The sequence below is a fragment of the Protomyctophum bolini genome, assembly GCF_963924005.1.
Source record: "Protomyctophum bolini genome assembly, chromosome: 5".
NCBI lineage: Eukaryota > Metazoa > Chordata > Actinopteri > Myctophiformes > Myctophidae > Protomyctophum > Protomyctophum bolini.
In genome coordinates this window covers 26,138,960-26,160,563 of record NC_137866.1, presented here as the reverse complement: position 1 = coordinate 26,160,563, position 21,604 = coordinate 26,138,960, and the positions used below count along the sequence as shown (strand labels likewise).

At 42.4% G+C, this 21,604-nt stretch overlaps 1 protein-coding gene across 1 annotated transcript in view; it reads right to left on the bottom strand.

Moving 5' to 3' along the window:
* Nucleotides 1-3,124: 3,124 nt before the first annotated feature.
* The window catches only part of LOC308315026 (piezo-type mechanosensitive ion channel component 2), a gene marked incomplete at both ends in the record, with an annotated part of 47,661 nt that continues 29,181 nt past the window's right edge, over nt 3,125-21,604 (bottom strand). The window contains 32 exons of the mRNA XM_080762850.1: nt 3,125-3,380; nt 3,508-3,736; nt 3,881-3,960; nt 4,326-4,445; nt 4,967-5,136; nt 5,376-5,468; nt 5,699-5,887; nt 6,470-6,617; nt 6,715-6,873; nt 7,665-7,879; nt 8,629-8,776; nt 9,534-9,651; nt 10,034-10,244; nt 10,714-10,902; nt 11,418-11,676; nt 11,766-12,071; nt 12,171-12,329; nt 13,491-13,705; nt 14,443-14,609; nt 14,816-14,899; nt 15,580-15,700; nt 15,875-15,987; nt 16,223-16,288; nt 16,499-16,578; nt 17,111-17,200; nt 17,281-17,440; nt 17,997-18,093; nt 18,798-19,041; nt 19,676-19,841; nt 20,289-20,390; nt 20,477-20,681; nt 20,804-21,004. Of these exons, the coding sequence (XP_080618976.1) occupies nt 3,125-3,380; nt 3,508-3,736; nt 3,881-3,960; nt 4,326-4,445; nt 4,967-5,136; nt 5,376-5,468; nt 5,699-5,887; nt 6,470-6,617; nt 6,715-6,873; nt 7,665-7,879; nt 8,629-8,776; nt 9,534-9,651; nt 10,034-10,244; nt 10,714-10,902; nt 11,418-11,676; nt 11,766-12,071; nt 12,171-12,329; nt 13,491-13,705; nt 14,443-14,609; nt 14,816-14,899; nt 15,580-15,700; nt 15,875-15,987; nt 16,223-16,288; nt 16,499-16,578; nt 17,111-17,200; nt 17,281-17,440; nt 17,997-18,093; nt 18,798-19,041; nt 19,676-19,841; nt 20,289-20,390; nt 20,477-20,681; nt 20,804-21,004 (5,160 nt within the window). The remainder of the gene's footprint in view (nt 3,381-3,507; nt 3,737-3,880; nt 3,961-4,325; nt 4,446-4,966; nt 5,137-5,375; nt 5,469-5,698; nt 5,888-6,469; nt 6,618-6,714; nt 6,874-7,664; nt 7,880-8,628; nt 8,777-9,533; nt 9,652-10,033; nt 10,245-10,713; nt 10,903-11,417; nt 11,677-11,765; nt 12,072-12,170; nt 12,330-13,490; nt 13,706-14,442; nt 14,610-14,815; nt 14,900-15,579; nt 15,701-15,874; nt 15,988-16,222; nt 16,289-16,498; nt 16,579-17,110; nt 17,201-17,280; nt 17,441-17,996; nt 18,094-18,797; nt 19,042-19,675; nt 19,842-20,288; nt 20,391-20,476; nt 20,682-20,803; nt 21,005-21,604) is intronic.

Sequence of the window (21,604 nt, the reverse complement as noted above, 5' to 3'; positions counted from 1 at the left end):
AGCCCGTGCTCTTGCATACTGGGCATACATTACACGATTTGATCATATGAATGCATACAACAGTACAAGGGTTCATGTCATCTTTGACTCCGTACGTTGCAGCGTGTTTGTTTGATAGTTGATTCATCATGTTGTTCTTGTCTTCCTCAGCTACATTCGCTTCTCTTCCATCTGCGCCAATGCGGTGCGCGGAGCCATGAAGCCAGCGGTCAAAGCCGAAGCCATGAAGGCCGCAGAGTCAACCGTGAAAGTGGGCACGGTTGCCAAGCCTGTCGCATGTAAGTGTAGTAGCAGGCTATTTTATGATACATTGACATATACATAACATCTCCTGACTCGTTGAGTGGCCTAACCCATTCTCTGTACTAACTCCAGTGCCCCAGGCTCACTAAAAGTGGTCCTTAGTTCCAGGGGGTCTGGCTAAATGATAGTTTGGAACCAAATGGACCCTTATAGGTCTGTAACTCTGAGAGTGTGGGGTTAATTTGGTTAGACTCTTATCTTATAGTTAAATTAACATTGATTATAGGCCTACAATATAAATTGGTGGGCCCAGAGGTAGAAATGCCATTAAATGGGGGTCTGTACTGTAGCCTAATGCATGTCAAACTGGGGGTCCTTTGGGTTGAGAATCACTGCTAGAGCTGTAAAAACTTCTCTTATGGAGGTCCTTGGCATATCTTTTTCAAACGGGGGTCCGCAGGCTAATTATTGTCTATTTGGGTGTGGAAAAAATGTGGGAACCACTGGCCTACAGTATGTTAGCTGGCATGACCTGACCAGCCTGTTGTATTAGTATGTCAATTTGTCTGAATTTTATGGTAATGTGTCTGAATTTTATTACTAAAACTATAGTAACTAATGTCACTGAAATAACCATACATTTAGTTAAGAAGCCCTGAAGGACGTCCAGTCGACCGTGAACCGCATGTAAGTGAAGTAGTTGTAGTAGTAGTAGTAGTAGGCTCACTTAGTGGTGCAACCACTCTTATAGAAAGCTGTGTGTGTGTGGGTGGCTGGCTGGGTCTGAGCACGAAATATATAGTGTTTGTTCACCACCAGGTGTCACTGTTGCACAGCCTAACACAGGCAAGAGGGAGTACAGTACAGTACCACTCACTTCAGACGGGTCTGATTTTATTATGATACATTGACATTTACATGATCACATCTCCTGACTCGTTGAGTGTCCTAACCCATTCTGTACTAACCCCAGTGCCCCAGGCTCACTACTGAATATAGCAATGGTTCCCAAAGTGGGTTCTGGGGACCCACAGAGGTCCTTGAGGAAGTTCCAGGGGGTCCCCAGCTAAATGATAGTTTGGAATCATACATTTAAATTAGGCTTTCTTCTTGAAACGAAATACATTCAGCATCAATTCGTTTCCAGATTTTACAGCCAGGACATTATTGACATTGTACGGCATATAAAACAACTCCACGCTCTCAGTTCAGTGCACAGACATGGGATAATGGGAAGATGCAAAGATCACAGTATATTTTGTTGCTTTGTAAAATCTGTTGCTCACACGGTCGTGATATCAAGTGTGCTGTGCGTCTGTAGCGACGTGTGTCATTGCCAGCTCAGCTTCAATTTGTAGCTTTTGCAGAGCTATAAATGTCGGATGCATCTTTGTATCTTCATGTCACTGGCTTCCGTTGACAATGAATAGTAGACTGTATCTTTGCATCTGCCCTTGTGAGGTTGGCACAATGGCACCAATGGCATTAGACATAGATGCATTGTCTTTTAGTAAATGTTGTAATGTGTATGCCAAATTACATTAGTTTAATTTCTCCATCAGATAAGATGTGGGACACCCAGCTTAACATATCAAAATAAAGGGTAGTGGTCGCAGTTCAAATATAGTTTGAAAAAATGGACAAACGTTTTGGCTATCCAGCCTTCATTCATTCCCTTTATTTTGATATGTTTTGAACGGGTGACGCACCTAAGTCAGAGGGTGGTGGTATGAAGATTTACACCAAGCTAAGTCACTGCATTTTAGTTGGTATTTTAGTGTTAAAGCTTGGCCCCAAGTCTTTATTTCTATCTTGCGGCCAGGCCGCATTACTCAACGGTTCAGATTGGCTATGTTCAAGAACTTCTTACATGGCCACCTTGTGGCCAGTTTAGCTGACACTCAGGTTAATGTAATCAAGTTTAAATCAACCAACTACGGCCATTGAGCAATGTAGAAAACGCAGTATGAATCTGTACTGAGAATACTGTCAAATGATGTTTTCTCACCCTCTGTTCAGGATCTGAGACCATGGTGTACATAAGTCGTTTCAGTGGAATGAGGACCCCGGACCCCGCCACACCAATGTGGTCACCTTAAAGACTCGATGACATCAAAAAGAGCTGTTGGGACTGGGGATCTTAATCCAATACAAATTGAAACAATTATTTCCCTTATTTGTAATTAATAAATGTATTAAAAAATGAAAATTGGAAAAGTTTTCTGGTCTAATTAGTTTTTTGAATGCAGTAAGACATTATAGAATAGATCATTAAAACATTTTATTTTTGGTATAAATTAAACAATGTTGTAGGATACATCAGCAACAGAAAATGGTATTTACATGGCAATGTGAATAGGTCCTTGAAAATGTTTCTGGATGGAATCGGAATATGATGGCAGATAGGCTTTTGTAAACTTGAATCAAAAACTTAATTAGAAACGCATGCATTTTTAAAGGGGCAACTGCATTGCCTCAACATGGATAACTATAGGTAGTTGATTCTTGAAGCCATATGGGGTTGCCACAATTACTGTAACTTACTGGGTGCACAAACTAAAAGTGGAAAGGGGGATGAACCAAATCAATTCAATGTTAAGTCGAGTCAGCCAAATTGAGTGATATACCATTAATCAACATAATCAGGGATTTTTGGGAATACTGCACACATTTTTTGCCTTTAAAGTAAAATGGAGTGAATCCTACAAGTGCTTTAATTGCTATTCGGTTTTTAAAATGCAATTCTTTCCAACTGATGTGAATTGTACTGGGTACCTGAGGAAACATGGCTTCAAGAGTCCCTAACCTGGTCCTGTCCAAACAAATGTATAACTTCACTTCTCATTAGGGGAACCTAAAGCTATGTAAAACTGCTCATCCCCTAGCTGTCTTTCTTCTCTCTGGTCATCTTGATCATGGTCTCTGGTGATCGATAGAGGAAGATGACTTTCTCGCACATCGTCTCCTCCAGTTCCATCTCTCCCATCTCTCGTACCACAAAGATGTCTGTGCAGAGCTTCAGGACACGGTCCACGCACGGCAGCTCCTCGAACATGATGGACCTGGAGATCCCATTGAAGAATTCCCTGATGAACTTCCCTATAACCAGCACCACGGACATGTACAGGCCTACAATACTGTTGTGGGGGAGAGACGGAGCAGGTAAAAAAAACATAAGCGTCTCACTACAAAATTATATTTACAATAGCAATTCCTAATGGTATAAAATGTATAATATAAGAGTTGCTATGATGTGTTGCTTACCCATGTCCAGCCAGGAAGCCCAAACTAGGAGGACTGACTTTATTATTGAGAAACACTATGTCTATATTGTGGCAGCTGTTTTTGGTGAGGGCGGGACCAGCAGAACACTCTTCCACCACCCACCACTGGTTTCCATCATCCTGTGCAACCCCATTGGCCGGCTGAAGTCTGATTGACATGGGCCTGAAGAACGCAAATGCCTGGATGTCTTCAGGGCGGTCTGAATGTTCTGAGGGGAAGATATTGAACAAAATTTATACTTCGCGATATTAATTTCTTTGTGTAACAAGATTACTTTACGGACCATAAACAAGCATGTAAACATTTTCCAACCAAGTAAGAGAATTAATTAATTTGGTAAAGGGTGACTAACCGACTGACATTCTTTTGGCCATTTTGGCTTCAGGTCCTTTGGCTCCCTTGATGAACTTTGGCAACAGATTATGGAGGATCCTGCAGGACAGTGCAAGACCATAAATATTTTCCGAAACTGCTTGAATGCTCAGTTTTAACTACGTATGCAACTTTCCCATAAAGGTAGTACCTACAATTGAATTCAGATGCTAGACTTTAGTATACGGTATATTCAGCCCTTTGTTTGATGGCTCTACTTCAAATTATGAGGGTTGCAGTATCACAGTCTCTTTATTCAAAATATTTTAATGAGTCAATAGCAGATCTACATGCTCACTGTTGCATGAAATTAGTTATTTTAGGCATAAAGGTTAGGTGTAGAAGTGAACTCTGGGCGACTAAGTATATTGTTTAAGTGCTGTGGTTAATGAAATCATGCAGTTTTTGTACTGATTGTTACTCACACAGGGCTGCTGCTGGTCCCTTTGAGCATGTTAACCAAGCTGTCCCTCAAAACGTCATCATTGTATTCCACTGTGTTTTCTCCTGACGTCTCTGCATGCATTGGATTGTTGGTTGCATCCCTTGGGGGTATATGAATATAGACCAGGTCAAAACCTAGAAATGTATGGCTGAACCACAATGGACAACGTTATTATTATTATGCATGCACATTCCGAGAGGGAGGTGCTAGTTGTGGCAAGAAAAATAAAAAATAAAATAACGTTGGAGGAACAGGTGAAGATATAGATGATGAGGTTTACAAAGAGTATTAGAATTGTGCAGGAGTGGGTTTTGTGAAGACTTCCACTAAAGACACACACACACAAACAAATAAACACGAAGCAGGAGTGGGAGTTGGCCGGGCCAACACGCATCCACTGTTACATCCAGGACACAAGAGGTGGCACTGTGGCATTAAAGGAGAGGAACTACCATGCCGGCAATGGACCCTGCTGAGCTGCCTGCGAACTGGGCTCGGATTCAAAACATTAATGAGGAAGTGGGGCCTGGCGGACAGAGCAGCATGTGAGTGTGGGGAGCAGGAGTACGCTAAGGAGCTGGACATCTGATGATGAACAACACACATACACTACACACACACCTGAGTAGTATCCATCGCAGGGTGATGTCAATGTGAGAGGAGTTTTTAAGCTCTTGGGTCATAGCTTCTCGGCTGGCAGGGCTGATGCTCCACAGAAGACTTGCATCGCTCTTTATCCTAGCAACTAGAAGGTCCTCCGCCTCATAGTTCTGAATGAACTCCACAGCAGACTGGAGGGGAATGGATAATTAGATGAATGTATGGATAGAAATACTTACTCAAAGACGTAGTGACTTACTAAAATGAACAAAACAGAAAATGTTCAACATTGTAGTTACAGTATATCTCTATCAAAAGCAATTACTGACATCTCCCCAGTCTGACATCCTGAGGGAAATACAACTTTAATGACAAATTACCAAGAACAATACATTTGATCCAGTTATCAAATTAAGATTTTGATAGTTACTGGGTGGGTAGCATAGGTATTGACGAGTTGGTTGTAGCCAGCCTTTGTGTATGGAATCAAATTCTGCCCCTGAGCAGTCATGGTGAATAGAGGCTGTGGAGACGCACGCACGCACACACACACACACACACACACACGCACGCACACACACACACACACACACACACGCACGCACACACACACACACACACACACACACACACACACACACACACACACACACACACACACACACACACATTTACAAATACCAATAATACTTGTACCAATAATACTCTCATTGCCATACTGTAAACGTGACACCAAATTCTAAATCTCCTGACCGCATATCCTGAAATGCTGAGCTCAATGGAGACATCTAATGGCTGATTGTTCACCCCAGCCGCCTTGTTGATCAGTGACATGAAGAGTAGGGGAAACCAGATGATGCCAATGAGGGCGAAGATGATGAACCCTCCCATACCATACTTCACCACTTTCTTCTTCTTCGTTCCTGGAGGGTGGGGGTATTTCTAAGGGGAAAATAAGGCCAAACTTTGAATAACTGCGATATAAATAACATTAAAACTATATTATCCATCTTCAACCGCTTATCCGTAGTCGGGTCACGGGGGAAACAGCTCCACCAGAGAGCTCCATACTTCCCTCTCCAGAGCAACATTAGTGACTTCCTCCTGTGGGATCCCGAGACGTTCCAAGGCCAGTGAGTCAATTTGTTTCCTCCAACTACGCCTTGGTCTGCCCCGGGGTCTCCTCCCAGTGGGACGTGCCTCTAGGACCTCCCTAGGGAGACGCCCGAGAGGCATCCTAACCAGATGCCCGAACCACCTAAGCTGGCTCCTTTCCAGGCGAAGAAGCTATATTAGTATATATATATTATATAATATAGAAACTATATTATTATTAATAATATAGTTTCTATATAATATATAATATAATATACATGAATCATTTATTAATGTAGTTATATGATAAATTAGGTATTACAACCAAGTGAAATAATTCAGAAGCAAAAGTTGTGATTACTGTTAGTGTGCTTGCTTGCTTTGACACTGTTTGAAAGTTACACTATTACCAGTTATTGTTATACTTACATTCTCAGACTCCCTCCAACACTTCAGAATGAATATATTGGCATAGATGTCTTCTATACAGATCCAACTGGACAGAGACAGTGTGGTGTCCGTCCAAACCCAGTCCATCACTGCCCTTAGCTCTGTCAGGAAGGGCACCAAGCGGAACCTGAGGGTAAGAAGAAAAACATAATAATATATATATAGATTAGACATTTATTTGGGGAATAATTGCCAAAATGAGAAAAGTCACAAACTGACCGTACCCTTGGAAGAGGAAGAGGTTCATGTAGTTAAAGTTCTTAGTGAGGAAGTTTCCCAGCACACATTTGGGGTAGCCACTTTTGATTTGATAAGCAGACAGGCCAAAGTAGATACACTTGACAAAGTACCAAATCTGGGCTATATGATTGTTATTGAACCTCCTGAAGAAAGAGAAACAAAGACATTGTTAGAGAAGATTTAATCAGTCAGTAATGCAATCATTAAATTGTTAAGCCTAGTACACATCACATGATGAAATCGTTGCAAAATGTTGCAGAGAAAAGTTGCAACGGTCTGAATTACCCCGTTGCAGGTCGGCACCTGGGTGTGTTTTAAATCGTTGCAAACCACAGTTTTAGGATTCTGTTGCAAGTTACAATTCATTGAGTTAGGAATCATTCATTTGGACTTGACTTTAAGATGGATGTGACGGGGTTGTCCTCCTTGTTAAAGAGATTAATCCTCCCTCCCACACACAGACACAATTATGTTCCATGCAAATGATGCAATATGATGTAAAAGTAATGCACCCTTATTCCTTTAAGAATCACAAAGTAGTAATATTTCTGGATAACATTATATCATATCCAAGCCATTACTGGGGATTCATGGAAATGTAGTGTCTAAGTATAAGATGCAGCCAAATATAATTCCTGGTATGGAGCCCAGAAGGATTAAAACCCATTTCCAATAAAGCTACATTTCAATACCATTTCAAATGGAATGGTACTGGCTTGCCAAGATAGGGTGCATTTGTAGAATTCATAAAAAAAAGAAAGAAAAAAGGACAGAACGGAGGGTCTCTACTAGCCAGAATCAAAACTAGGAACATTTCAATGATTCAGCTATCGGTATGCATTTCTCTTTCTTCTGTTCTGTTTCTCTTCAGCATTCCGACATCACTTAATTTAAATAAAGACCATATCACTCCATGAAATGATGAGCCCCTGACCTCTCAGTGACTCCAGGCAGGATGAAGAACATCCAGAAGTGTATGCCAAACACCAGGACCACCTGGAACACACACTTCCCCATCAGGGTCTTCTTCAGGTAAAGGGCCCGGTCGACAATCATGGTCGCAAACTGCATCAGCAGCATCACCAGGAAGGCCTCGGGCACCTGGTCGTCACCCAGGGACTCTGAGATGTCCACTGTTGCACTGTTTTTCTATAGGAAGATAAAGATTTTAAAAAAGCAGTGATAATAGGAGACAGAGAGAGCGAGAAAAAAAGAGAATTCAGAATCAGAATCAACTTTATCGACACATCACCGTTTTACAAGTAAAACGTGGGTGTAATTTGTTTTTGTGCATAGTTCCTATCGTGTCATTTTTCCCCAAGAAATACAAGAAAGGGAAGAAGAGATTTTGAGGAGATCAAGGCAGGAAAGATGAAAGTTTGAGCAAAAACTACAAGTAAAGGGTTTCAGATCATTTTAGATGATTGTTTCACAAACAGCGCAGCTGTTGGGTTTCTCTTATCTTATTTACAGGCTGTACAGTCGTACAACCAGAGCATGGTCATGTGTGTTTCTCTCTTATACACAAATGTCTGCATCGGTATCCGGAATGCTCGCCTTAAACGTTCGCCCTCAATGGTATGGTAACCGCAAGGTTGCCAGTACGAACCCGGGCTCCCCCAGAGTCAGTGTTGAAGTGTCCTTGAGCAAGACACTGAACCCCTAACTGCTCCTGATGTGCTGGTTGGTGCCTTGCATGGTTTCCGCCGCCATCAGTGTATGAATGTGTGTGTGAATGGGTGAATGTAATGCACAATCTCTGTAAAGCGCCTTGGATAGAGGTGCTATATAAATGCACCATTTACCATTTACCACACATACAAAAACATAAATATGTGATGTGTATGCGTACACAGTATGTTCTTGGGTAGCTTTAACAGAAACATATTGATTCTTACCCCAAAAGCAGAGTATCCATATATGGTGACAATGAAGTTGACAACATCAATGAGAAACATGAGGGCATAGACATCACACACAGGACTGAACTCGGGGTGGATGATGTCATAGAAGAACTGCCTGATGGGTAGGTAAATGTTCAGGGCACTGTGGGGGGGAGGAGGGGGGATGGAATCACTCATGTGTACAGATTCATACAGAGGCAGGGCCACGTGTGACAAATATGTTTTCAGGGTAAACCCTGGTCTCTACTCCACTTCCGTGCCTCATAATAATCCAAACCACATATGTTTAGAATGCATTGTTGTTTATCATATCTAATTAACTTAATTGATCCGCACCTTGCATTTGATCATTTCTCAGGAATCAGGAACTACATGTTTCAGTAACAATTAAGAGGGGCAAGAGCTGGGACCTGTGCCATGTTGTCCTCTCAAAGTGGGGTCTGGGAACCCCCAGTAGTCTTTGAGGGGATTCCAGCGGGTCCCCAGAATTTTTTTTATCACTTTCATCCTGCATCTGGCTCTTATTGTTTGATAATGCAATTTTGGGTCATGGGTGGGATGGCCGTCTTAAACACATATGCCCTATTTTATTTTTCGCCTGTTTGAAAAAGCTGATTTTCAAGCTCACAATGCGTAGCAATGTGACACGTAGAGAGGTTTTAGATCATCTTTTTATTTAAGAATGTTTACACATTGTGTAAAATCCTTTATATAGGGGTCTCTGGCACAAAATCTTTTCAAATGAGTGTCCACACTTCACAGCCAAATACATACATCAATTTGGGGGTCCTTGACATGAAAATATTTGGCTAAAGGCAGAGACTTTACTGCTTACATCTTGACAGTTTATCGAGTCTTAAGCAACATACACTTGTAATATTGAGTGTTAACCAACATACACTTCTATGATGGTAGCTTTGGCCTGTAGCATCCTCTCTCGGATCTGCTTTCGGATCATCTGCTTCCGTGTCAGAGGAGTCTTGTTCCGACGGTGTCTTTTCTTCTTGGGTTTCACCTCTCCAAGAAAAAACACACAACACATGGAAGAACATCATGTTGGCTGATTGTCAGATCACAACGGGGTTGTTTTAGGGTGGAAAATGGAAATACAATGAAATATTTCTGGTTATCAGGGCGAGGCTTGCTCAGTTAACCTTTCCTGTATGAGTCTATTCTATCTGAGAAACTATTCGCCTTCAAGGTAATTTTAATGGGTTATATGACATGACCACTAAATTAAAAACTAAACTTAAAACAGGAATGGAACTAAAATTACAAGTGTGACTAGACAGTTTGTCGGACACAAATATAAGTGAAAAATGAAGGATCAGAGTTGGAATTGTAAAATATTACCTGGCTCTCTTACCCAATTGAAAATATATGAGTATCATATATTTACCATTAGATTCTCTAGAGCTGTCATTTGTTCGCCGACAGAACAGGGAGGCGGTGGAGGTTTGGAGAGGGAGGAACAGCCGTCGACGGCTGGGTCTCACCTCCTCACTTCCCTGTTTGTCTCCAGATCTCGTCTTCTGCTTATCCGCTTTCTTCTTCATCTTCTTGAAGAAGTCGGGCATCTCTACCTCTTTGCCGTCCCACAGGCCATGGCACTGTATAGTAATTCATGTTTTGTAGTATTACAGTAGTGGTTAAGAACCCGGTCTTCTGGGTTCACATGTACAATGTACCTCTAATGAAGAGTACAGCAGAGGCACCTCAGTCGTTTTGAGGTTCTTTTATTTGCACCTTTAAAATGTAACCTTTACAATGGTGCCTTTAGATGGAATGTACCATGGAACCATGGTACATTTAAGATGGAACCGTGGTTTTCATGTTACCGGTAATTGTTTCAAAAAAATTATACAAATGTAAGTGACAAAAAAAAAAGATGTTACTGTGGTGCATGGAATCGTGGCACCTTTAGAATAGAAACATGGCATTTCGAGTGAAACCTCAGAATGGAACTGTGGTGGCCTTAGAATGGAACCACCATACCTTTAAATTGTTTAAAAAATGTAATTGAAGTACATTTAGATTGGAATCATGGTACGTTTCGAGTGGAACTACAGTATGCGATACCTTTAGAATGGAACGGTGGAAAAAGAGTGCCAGCAGCTGAATGAGGTCAAACAGAACGTATCCGTCTTTCTTCTCCACCCCGATGATGTTGGGCAGGGCGTAGGGCCGCTCAGCGTTGATGCCACGGTACTTGGATGTGGCATGAGGGAAGAAACCAAACTGGAAGAAGTACTTCACCACAACTGTAATCTGGAAAACAGATGAGACAAAGTATTGTGTATCTCATTCCTCTTTACCAAATCATCACCACTGTTTTATGGCGTGGTACCAAACGGGTCAGCGATCTTCTACAACAGCATTTTTGTATGCACTCCATTTGTATGTACAGTACTAGGAGTAACCTTTGACTTCTAGTGCAGTATGCGTTATGTGAGTGAGCACTTGGAGAGGCTAGTCTGGACCCTGTGGAACTCCGTATTTGGGTGACATCATCAATATCACAGGTATCTCCATATTTGCCTACAGTATATGTCCGACATCAAAATTCAAGTTCAATTCAAGTACAACTGCTGATATGGAGTTCCAAATGGTCCATACTGGCCTTCAGTTACTTACTGCATAAGGAATTTATGGTGTTTATTAGACCCTCCTATTAACTGGAGCATACTGGTCTGGAGGCTCTTTTAATGTTCATTTTGGTGTGCAATGTGCATGCATTCTTTCAATATATACTGTACGTGATACTTGGTCCCATAACTGCATACCTCTGTGTATACAATAGCAGTCATCCAGAAGCGTTTAGTAGGCCTGGGGACCGACAACATGGCCCAGAGGAAGATGAGTATAGGTAGGGCCAGGGTGAGCATCGAGGCTGACACTATGTGGTTGAGGATGATTACAAAGTAGCACAGCATCTCAGACTTGGACACCATAGTGTTGTAGAGGGCAAAGAGCAGCCGCAGGTGCCTCGGGAGTGACTTGTAAAACTTGTCGGACTCTGAAATCTCCTCGTTGTCGAACATGCTGAGATGAAGATGATATAAAAACAATTAACAACATTTCCCAAGGTGAGATAAGAAAACGTTTTGATAACATTTCCCATGATGACTAACTTGTTGAGGAGCAGTTCGCTGGCAGTGAGGTTCCTTGTCTCCTGACTCAGAGGCCTGGGGGATTCTGGGATATCGAGACTTTTCTCTCCCTCATAAGGCTCATATGGACACTCGTCTGTGTGTCCAACTCCCTCTTTCTCCCACCTCTTCTCCTCCTCCTCCTCTCTCTCTGCCATTTCTTGTAGCTCCTGTTGATCCTCTTGCTCGATCTGTTCCGTTTTATTTCCGTCCCCCTTCTCCTCTTCCTCGTCTTTTATGTCATCTTTAATCTCATCAACATCCTTTTGTTGTGTATATCCGTCAAGACTGTAAAGAATAGTAGGTAGTAAAGAATAGTAGGTATATACTGTATGGCTGCATATGCTGTATAGACAGACAGACATTGGTTGAGATTTTTGTACAAACCTGTCTTGACTATCTAAGGAGGTCAGGTCTACATTGGTGGCCTTTATAAGCCTCCGTCTCAGCTGGTCTGCAGGCTGCTGGACACAAGGTGAAGGGAAGTCTAGGTCATCGTCCTGGGTGGGTTGTCTGGACCCCAGCAATGTCTCATCTGTCATGCAGCTAGGAGTGGAGAACAGGAGAGCACACCGATTCAACAAACCTGTTTTAACGTTTTCATCACCATCAAATACATTAAAGCTCAACAGTATGAGTAGATCCAGATGCTTTCAAACAGTGATATAGTGATAGGTGATCGCTGAAAGAATGACTGAATGAGTATACCAAGAAACAAACAAACCTGGTGAATAAACTTCTCAAACAAATGTTTCAAGTGTGAAATGGCATCACTTCGATTGATTGAATGAGTTAGTGGTTCCCAAAGTGGGGTCCGGGGACCCCTAGCGGTCCTTGAGGGAGTTCCAGGGGGTCCCCCAGCCAAATGATAGTTAGGAACCAAATGGACCCTTATGGATCTGAGACCAGATCTTTAAGAAACAGGTAATTAACAAAGCTCTGTGTATCCGATCTGATGCTGCTCACCCACTATACGGAGAGTACATCCTTCTCCCATCCGGCCTTCGCTTGCGAGCCCCATGTGCCACAAAAAACAGGCACAAACATTCCTTTGTCCCGGTCTCTATTCATACACTGAATGCTGCTGTGGGTAGATCGAGGATATAACCTTATGATGAGCACTTTCACTTTTTACTGTATTATCTCGTGCCTATATGCACACGCACTTTTATGACTTTTATGACCCATCGCATAGCACTTTAAACGCCTGCACTTTAATGGTTGTGTGCACCTCTGTACTCTGGTATCTGCTATGTGAACTGTTTGTTTGTTTGTACTGTTTGATTCATTGTTTAATGTAAGTACTGTCTATGCTGCAACCCAATTTGCCCTTCGGGGACATAAACTTGAACCTTGAACCTTGAACCTTGGGTCTGTAATTTAGAGAGTGTATACATGGAACAAAATGGACCCATAACGGGTCCATTTGGTTCCATTTGTACACTCTCTGAGTTTAATTACATTTGTTTTAACAATATATGAATTGGGGTCCCAGAGATAGAAATGCAATTAAATGGGGGACCGTAGCCTAATTCAGGTCAAACCTGGGGGTCATTGAAATGAAAATGGTTGAAAATCACTGCTAGAGCCGTAAAAAAAATCTTCTCTTATGGGTGTCCTGGCATATATTTTCTAATGGGGGTCCTTGACATGAAAAAGGTTTGGGAACCACTGAGTTAATGAACACATTAATGAATCATTGAATACCTGGACACGCTGCTGCCCCAGGAGACCCTTGAGGTAGTGCTCTTGAGTCTGGCATAGGAGTGGGGGGAGGAGGGCACTCCAGGGGGTGAGCAGGGCGGAGGGAGGGGGAGGTCAATGGGATCATCTGGGTCATCCTGTGATGAACAGAACGTGTTCTGACGAGACATCCAGTTCTCGTAGTACCGCGTCACACTATTCTGATTCACCTCTCGACCCTGCAGAGTGAAGGAGAGGTATACTGTGAAATCCTGATTGTTCATTTAACTCACAGAGTAGCGAAAGAGGGACAGTTGGGAAATGGTAAATGGAGTAAGGGGAGCATTTGAGCCCAATTTGGAGAAATGGATATTTTACCCCAGGTAGGACGGATGGGGGCTTTAAGATATGGGCCGGAAAAGGGATTAAACAATGGAAGGATGTTTATAAAAATAGAAGTGGGAATCTACTCTCATTTTATGAACTAGTCGCTAAATGCAATATACCTTTTACACATTTACACACAAGTATACTCAGAAGGTTTATAAGGGCTAAACAGTCAGACTCTTTGGCAATCCATCCTCTGTCAATAATAGAGAAAGAGCATATCAAAAAACCCTTTAAAAGGGGCATCATATGATCATATCTGATTGTTACTCTAGATTCAATGCATGGAAGTCTGATTTACAAGGGGAATTTTCATTGGAAGAGTGGAGCACAGCCTGTATGGAGGCTCAATCTCAGACGGGTAACACTCGGTTGACATTATTGCAATATACCGGTAGACAGATATTCCAGATACTTGTATCAGATGTGGAAATGACAAAGATACACTTTTCCATTGTTTGTGGGCATGCCCAAGAGTAAAAGTATTATGGGAAGAGGTATTAAAGGAGGGAGATTCAAAAGATATCATTGACGTCCTTGACATGAAAAAGTTTGGGAACCACTGTCCTAAATCCTCCTTTCGCCTCACCTTCTTCTGCTGCTGGCCCAGCAGAGCCCGCTCGAAGCGTAGGACTCTGGAGATGTCCAGCTGGTCCTTACAGAATGAATTCAGACTCTCCGTAATGTCTTCAAGAAGGGTCATGAGGAATACCCATGTGAACTCCATTTTATGCCTGCACCTCTGGAATATGTTTTCTATCAGGAGCAGAAAGATATGCAGTTGATAATTAGGCACCAGAAGAAAATATGGACCTGTAGTCATTTGGGAAAAGACACAAATTGAAAACCTTTCCCAGTGTTGACAGGGATATGGAGAAAAGCAGGACTGCACCTGCTCATAACCATAATTAACCTCCATGTCACTGCTACTGATTGGAGGGTTCACTGAAAATCATTCGTACCTTTTTCCTCCTCCTCCTCCTCTTCTCCCTCTTCCACATAGTTGTCTTCTAATTCATCCTCACTGGAGTCCGTTCTGTCAATACCTGGAAACAGATTTTTATTATTCACAGTATACTCATGACGTGTTTTGCATGTAATGTATATAGTCCAATGCTGTCCGTCTGTCCATCCTTGTGTGTGTGTGTGTGTGTGTGTGTGTGTGTGTGTGTGTGTGTGTGTGTGTGTGTGTGTGTGTGTGTGTGTGTGTGTGTGTGTGTCCGTCCAGACCGATCGGTTTGTGAACGTCTGACCCAAATGTTTCATGTCGGCCTGTTATAGTGCCACCAGGAGGCCAATTTTTGCAAAACAATTTATTTTATATTAATCCTACAGCTTTTGTCCAAATATCACGCAAATCACATTATCTCTATAGTAATGTGATCAAGAGAGATCTGTTTGATTTGTCATATTCCACCATGGTCCGACGACGAGCAAGCCTCAAGGCCTTGCTGGCGACATGCCTGCCTAGTTTTCAAGTCATTTTAAAAAGGCATTTGTTGGAAAATCTTGCCAACAAGCAGGACCCAAAAAACTACTGGTTTGGGAATCACTTATGCTGACATTACACATACAGTGTTGATTGGATAACAATGGCTTACACATGGGCATTGAATCTGTGATCTCACACTAGTAACTCGTTGCAATTTTGAAGAACCGGATAACACAAAATGACCAGTATGACAAAATCTAGCTTCTGACAAACTGACAACAACAACACTCCAACCTTGCTGCTGCCGTAGCTCTCTCTTTTCTCTCCGCTTCACTTCTTTTTTGATCTGTTCCGTGTCTCTCTTGAAGTCTCTCAAGGCTATCGTTGAGTTCTTGACCCAGGCTTCATTTAACAGCTGTAGTATCGGGGGCGCAGTTGGATAATATTGGGTTACTACAGCCATATAAACAAGTCTCTTCTAGTAAGTCGGGGCCCAAAAGCAATTCATACTAAAATACATTTTAGTATTATTATGTTGTTCAAAGAAATGTGCGCTTGTCTCGGGTGATGTCGTCGTCATGGCTCTTACCTGTAAAGCAGTTTTCTTCTTCGTTGGAGCCACCTCCTCTTTCTCCTCTGGAGCCTCGTCCTCCTCCTCGTCACTGTTGCTGTCAAACAGGTGGTAGCCACAGTTGTTCTCCACTGCACAGAAACCAGAGCCGTGTCAACATTAGATCACTGTCAACAACATACAAGGTACCTTATTTTTAATATTGTATTTATATGTATTTCTTACTGTCTGTATTTCTCTACCCTTAACAACGAGAGTTCATACATAATGACCACATTTTGTTTCACAAGTAACATTAACTAAAAGCAGTGATATGTCTGACAATAGAAGAAGCTCTTTATGTTGTGGTATTGCATTGCCACTCACCCCCTGGCTGCCACACCCAAGGTTTCCACCACTTGCCAGCGTCTTTCTTTAACTTCTCATCTTCATCTGTAAAACATGGCCAGTTGTTCATCATTAATTATATTAACTATTATTTTACATTTAGCGTTGACTATAACTTAGTAACTTTTATTTTAGTTTGTATACCCCATGAAAAATAGCATCACTTTGAGTGATGCTATACATTTATTTATGAATCATTTTAATCATCGCCTTCAAGATAGAGAAAGAGATTTACAAAAACGGTTTAGCTTTTACCCTCAGGCTCCTGTTCAGCAGGGACCAATGCTTTTTCTGATCCAGGACGACCTTTCTGCTTTGCTTTGATCTTGTCCATTCTTCAGGAAAACATTATAGATGTCAACAAACAGTACACTTTTATACAGTACAGACATTAGGAGAGCTGAGAGGGAAACAGTGTGGATCAGTGGTCCTCAATCTGTGGGTCAGGGTCCCCCACATGATGAGGGGGGGGGAGACAATTTATTGAAATTTAGGACCTTATAAATACAAAAACAACAAATATTACTGCCCCAAGACTCGAGTAATCCACTAACTTTAGTATAAAAACTGGTACAAAAAAATGGCCGATTTGTGAAATAATATAAGAAAGCTTGGCCAATCGAACATAGCCAATCGAAGTATTTTCACAATATTCATTCAAACATGTAATGCCTCAAATTCTACAATTCTTGACAGGGTGGGGGGTCACCAGTTCAAATATGATCATTTTAGGGCTCACAGCCTGAAAAGGTTGAGAACCACTGCATGGTGTAGATGAGACATCGGATAAAGTGATCCAGTAATCATTCTCGGTTTCATTCTTTAAGCAGTTTATACTTTGTAATAGTATAGCGTTGAGTGTCTTACTGAATCTTCAATTTATCCACAGATTTCTTCTCCATCTCCAGTCTGGCTGCTACCTGCTTCTTCACCTTGGCCTCAAATAGCTCAGCACCCCTTTAGAAATATTGTTTTAGTCCAGTTCAGTTCAGTTACATTTCTAATTAAGTTTAGTTTCTACTGACGGTTCTACTGACCTGGAGGCCAGTATCTTTGAAGCCTTGAGGTCAGACACCACGTAGAGGAAGTAGTAGCTGAGGAAGACCCGCCTCTGTACCAGCAGGACAACAAAACAGATGGCATCCCACACGATGCCAGCCTCACTCACTGGCAGCTCGCACTCATCGTCAGGTTCCGCTGGAAGACAAATACATGCCGGTCAGAACTTAGCAGCAGAACATCCAGCTGACTAAGATGTTGCTTTTACATACCGGTAAATAGGTTTATATTTTAAGCTGCATCTCAGCACCACGCCATTGATTTGTGTGTGTTTTGTGTGTCATTCTTTTCTCAATTAAGTTTTATTGAATTCACCTTTTTACACAGATACACAAATACATAAAATAACAAACACACACACACACACACACACACACACACACACACACACACACACACACACACACACACACACACACACACACACACACACACACACCTCAGTTCGTGTTACATTCTTACACAGTCTTTTACCTCCAGCAGTAAACACATTCTGCTGTCCTATGCTTATTACTTAATGATAGTTCCTGCAGCAAAACACCAGACAGATCAGATCACACTAGTAAGGGAAGCCATTAACGTTTGGGACATTTTAGATCCAGTGTATTAAAATATCCTTCCTTGCTATGAATACAACCTTGCCTTTCCTGCTGATGTCTCGGAGCAAATACATCATATTGTTTACGACACTTACGGACATCATAGCCTTCGATAGTGCAGAACATGCTGAAAGCTTGGATGAGCCAACAGCCATTCTTCAGTAGGCTGTCCAGATAGGCGCATGAACCCAACTGAACCAAAGCACAGGAGAGACACAGAAAAGTAATGAAACCCCACAGAAGAAATTCTATAGCTACCTTAACAAAGACACAGGAAGAATAGAGCCAAGACAGAGGAAGCAAATAGTCTGGGAGATTTAACACCTATAGGAATCTAGTCAGATGATGGCAGACGATCGGCTACTGATCAGCGCCATCAGGGCCAACCACTCCCACTCCCTCCACATCGAGATTGAAGAGGGAGAAGAGGAAGAACCAACGCGAGATGAGGCTGGAGGGACTTTGTCAGCCATAGAAAAGGCAGCTGTAAAGGATATTGGTTATTAGTCCGATCTTTCATATTCCGTTCCAATTGGAGCTGCCTTCCAAAGTTTGTGGGTCGACGATAGGCAACCGAGCTGCGCTCCCACTAGGAGCACACATTTCAAGTTTTACTCTCCGATTGTTTTCACCCAGTTTTAACGACGACAGTTGTGAGATTGTCCTCAGCCTCTAGTTGAGTGAAGCATTTAGAGACTGACCTATGAGTCTCCAAAACATATTGTATGATGTTTTTATAGAGCTTTTTCGGCTTGGAATATGCTCCCTATAAATGCCAGAAGTAGATTTCCTTTTTAAAAGTTACTTGAATATATATTATTGATGAGTTAAATGTTGTATAATTGTCTATTGATTATAGGCCCCAGTATGTTCCTGTACTTTGTATTTTAACTCACAGAGAGCAGGTTCTTGGTGGCGATGACAAAGCAGGTGTACGCAATAAGCCAGTCCCACAGTCTCAGTGTGTATCTGACCGGCTGCATCAGAACGCTGCTTCCAAACAGCATGAAGTAGAAACAGGCCACCAGGTAGCCCAGGCAAAAGACGTTTACTCGTGTGGTTCCAGTGATGAAGATGAGGCACAGCACCAGCCAGAAGAAATAGCTGAATACAAAGACCTTCACCATGTCCAGGTAGGACCTGCGGTTATGAGAGAGAGGGAGAGAGAGAGAGAGAGAGAGATAACCCATCAGATAATTTTGTCACTTCCGTGTATGGCGCTGGTGAACTGCGGTATGTCTAATTTATTTCAGCACAATATTTGTCTTTTCAGCCGTTATCAAGAATTGTTTTGTGTTTTTCTGTCGTCTACATTTTGATATTATGAAACAAAGCCCATGGTATAATTTAAGATAGCCTCATGTGACTTGAATTTTCACATCATTTGATTGAGAATGAGAAATCACTCTATTGTGATGAGAGACATTGCAATTTCTTTGATATTACTTATTCAGCAATTTTGTCTTGCCAGAACAGCTTTCACATTTTGTGACGACAAAGGGGGGTGAGCCTTCTAACTTACCTCACAGGAAGTTGGTTAAAACATTTGATACATTAAAATGTCTATTTCCTGCCCTTATCCAACATCTATAAATTATGATGAGTCATGATTTGCAGAAGAAGTCAGACAGTTCATGTCCTGAGTTGACATTGTACTACTAAAATATAGGATGAGAAGAGAAGAGAAGAGAAGAGAAGAGAAGAGAAGAGAAGAGAAGAGAAGAGAAGAGAAGAGAAGAGAAGAGAAGAGAAGAGAAGAGAAGAGAAGAGACACCTGCAGTGCAGGAAGTTGTCCACAGTTACGAAGTGGTTGATGAAGCTCGGGTCCAGACTACGACTGATCTCTACATTCTCTCCGGCCAGCAGACGCACTGCTGCCCGGTTCTCCTCCTCAAACACCTGCCACTGCAGCGAAGAACACAACAGCAGGAAGTGGTCATCTGTAGACAGGAAAAGAGGGGTAAAAATGGCAGCTATAATGTGAAGAGCTGCAGAAGACGAGAGGCGTGAACAAGGCTAGCTGCAACCCAGCATGTGGCTTAGCATTAGCATTAGATAATAGTAGATAGATTCACTACTGTAGATTTTAGTTGAGCCAGTACCAGTGGAAAAAAGTAACTTTACTCTTTTCCATTACCATTAAGAGGCCAAATGAGTCATGCCGTGGATTCTTTGTTTCCATTGTACAGGACCTGAAATCAGGAGTAGGATGTCCCTTCGAAAACACGATTGTACAGTTACAGTACTTATAGTACTTATAGTTGTAGGACGACAGCATCTTACTAATGACATGCAAACACAGCCAGCTGTAACTTGACATACACTGTGTATCTGCTGGACATGCACCGCAAAGTGTAGAAATCAGTAGCAAGGTGAGAGGAACTCACAGAATATGAATGAATGGTCGGGCCTCATGGCAAAGTCGGGCAGGAAGAGCCACTTGATGACATTTGAGGTCAAAGGTTGAATAGCGGTCCTCCAGGGGTAGTCTGACAATCACAAAACACTAGAATAAGTACCCGGCAGTGCTGCAAACACTGACGTATAGAAAACACTGACTTCATATTCATATTACCAACGCAGAGCGCAGGGGGAATGCCAATACAGAGCAGGTACTGGAGCACCATGAGTCCTGCCGTGAAACAGCAGTACTTAGGCCACACCTCCCCCATGGCCTTCCTGCGACGCCGGGACAGGACAGCCAACAGGGCACAGGAATGGAGCAGGGCATAGAAGTCCATCCTCTGGCCAATCACATTCACCGCTATGATGAAACTGACCTGAGACAGACAGACAGAAGTATGTGCATGTATTTGCATGGAGATATATGTACAATGGATGGAATTTAGTTAATGACACGGCAGACACAAATACGCCTCTGTACCCCCCCTAGTTAAACTACCTCCAGTCCAAATTTGTAGTAGAAGAAGTTGACGAAGTATTTAATGCAGGGCAGGATGCCGTGGTCCAGGTGTTGCCTGGTGATGCCCAGGAAGATGATGCTGTAAGGCGGGGTCTTCAGGTTGTTATGGAGACGGTAGTACAGCTGGTGGCGGTGGACTGTCGCCTCAAACACCAGCAGGCCCAGCACCATCAGATGGTTCTACAATCAAAGTCGTACTATTTGTCACACACGTTACCACAGTGAAATTTGTTCTCCGCATTTGACCCATCTCTTGGAGCCGTGTGCTCTCGGGAATCATTTGATTAGTTGATTTGACCCCCAATCCAACCCTTTGATGCCGAGTGCCAAGCAGGCATTGGGTCCTTGGTATGACCACAAGGCCACTGTCTGGTCAATACAAACACCAGCAGGCCCAGCACCATCAGATGCTTCTACAACAGTGGTTTTCAACCCTTTTTATACCATAGGGGAGAAGTTAGTCTCCCCCCCCCCCCAGAGAGGACGTATAGGGCCTTAGTCCTACTCCTCCTCCCAGCCCGAATCACACCTTGGAAAGCATGAGTGTCTATTTAAAACAAAGTGTTTTTTGACTGGGGGGTCATATTTTGACAGCAGGGATTGCCTGTCATAATTTGACCCCCCAGTATCAGGATGTTGATATTCATTCATCAGCCAACACTCCCCACTCACAGGTAGTACCTTCAGCTTCAATTTTAACCATGTTAGATTCATTGAAAACACCTGTCCTTGGTACAGCTGGTGACTGACATTAAAGAAAGAAAGGTCAAAAATGGGGAG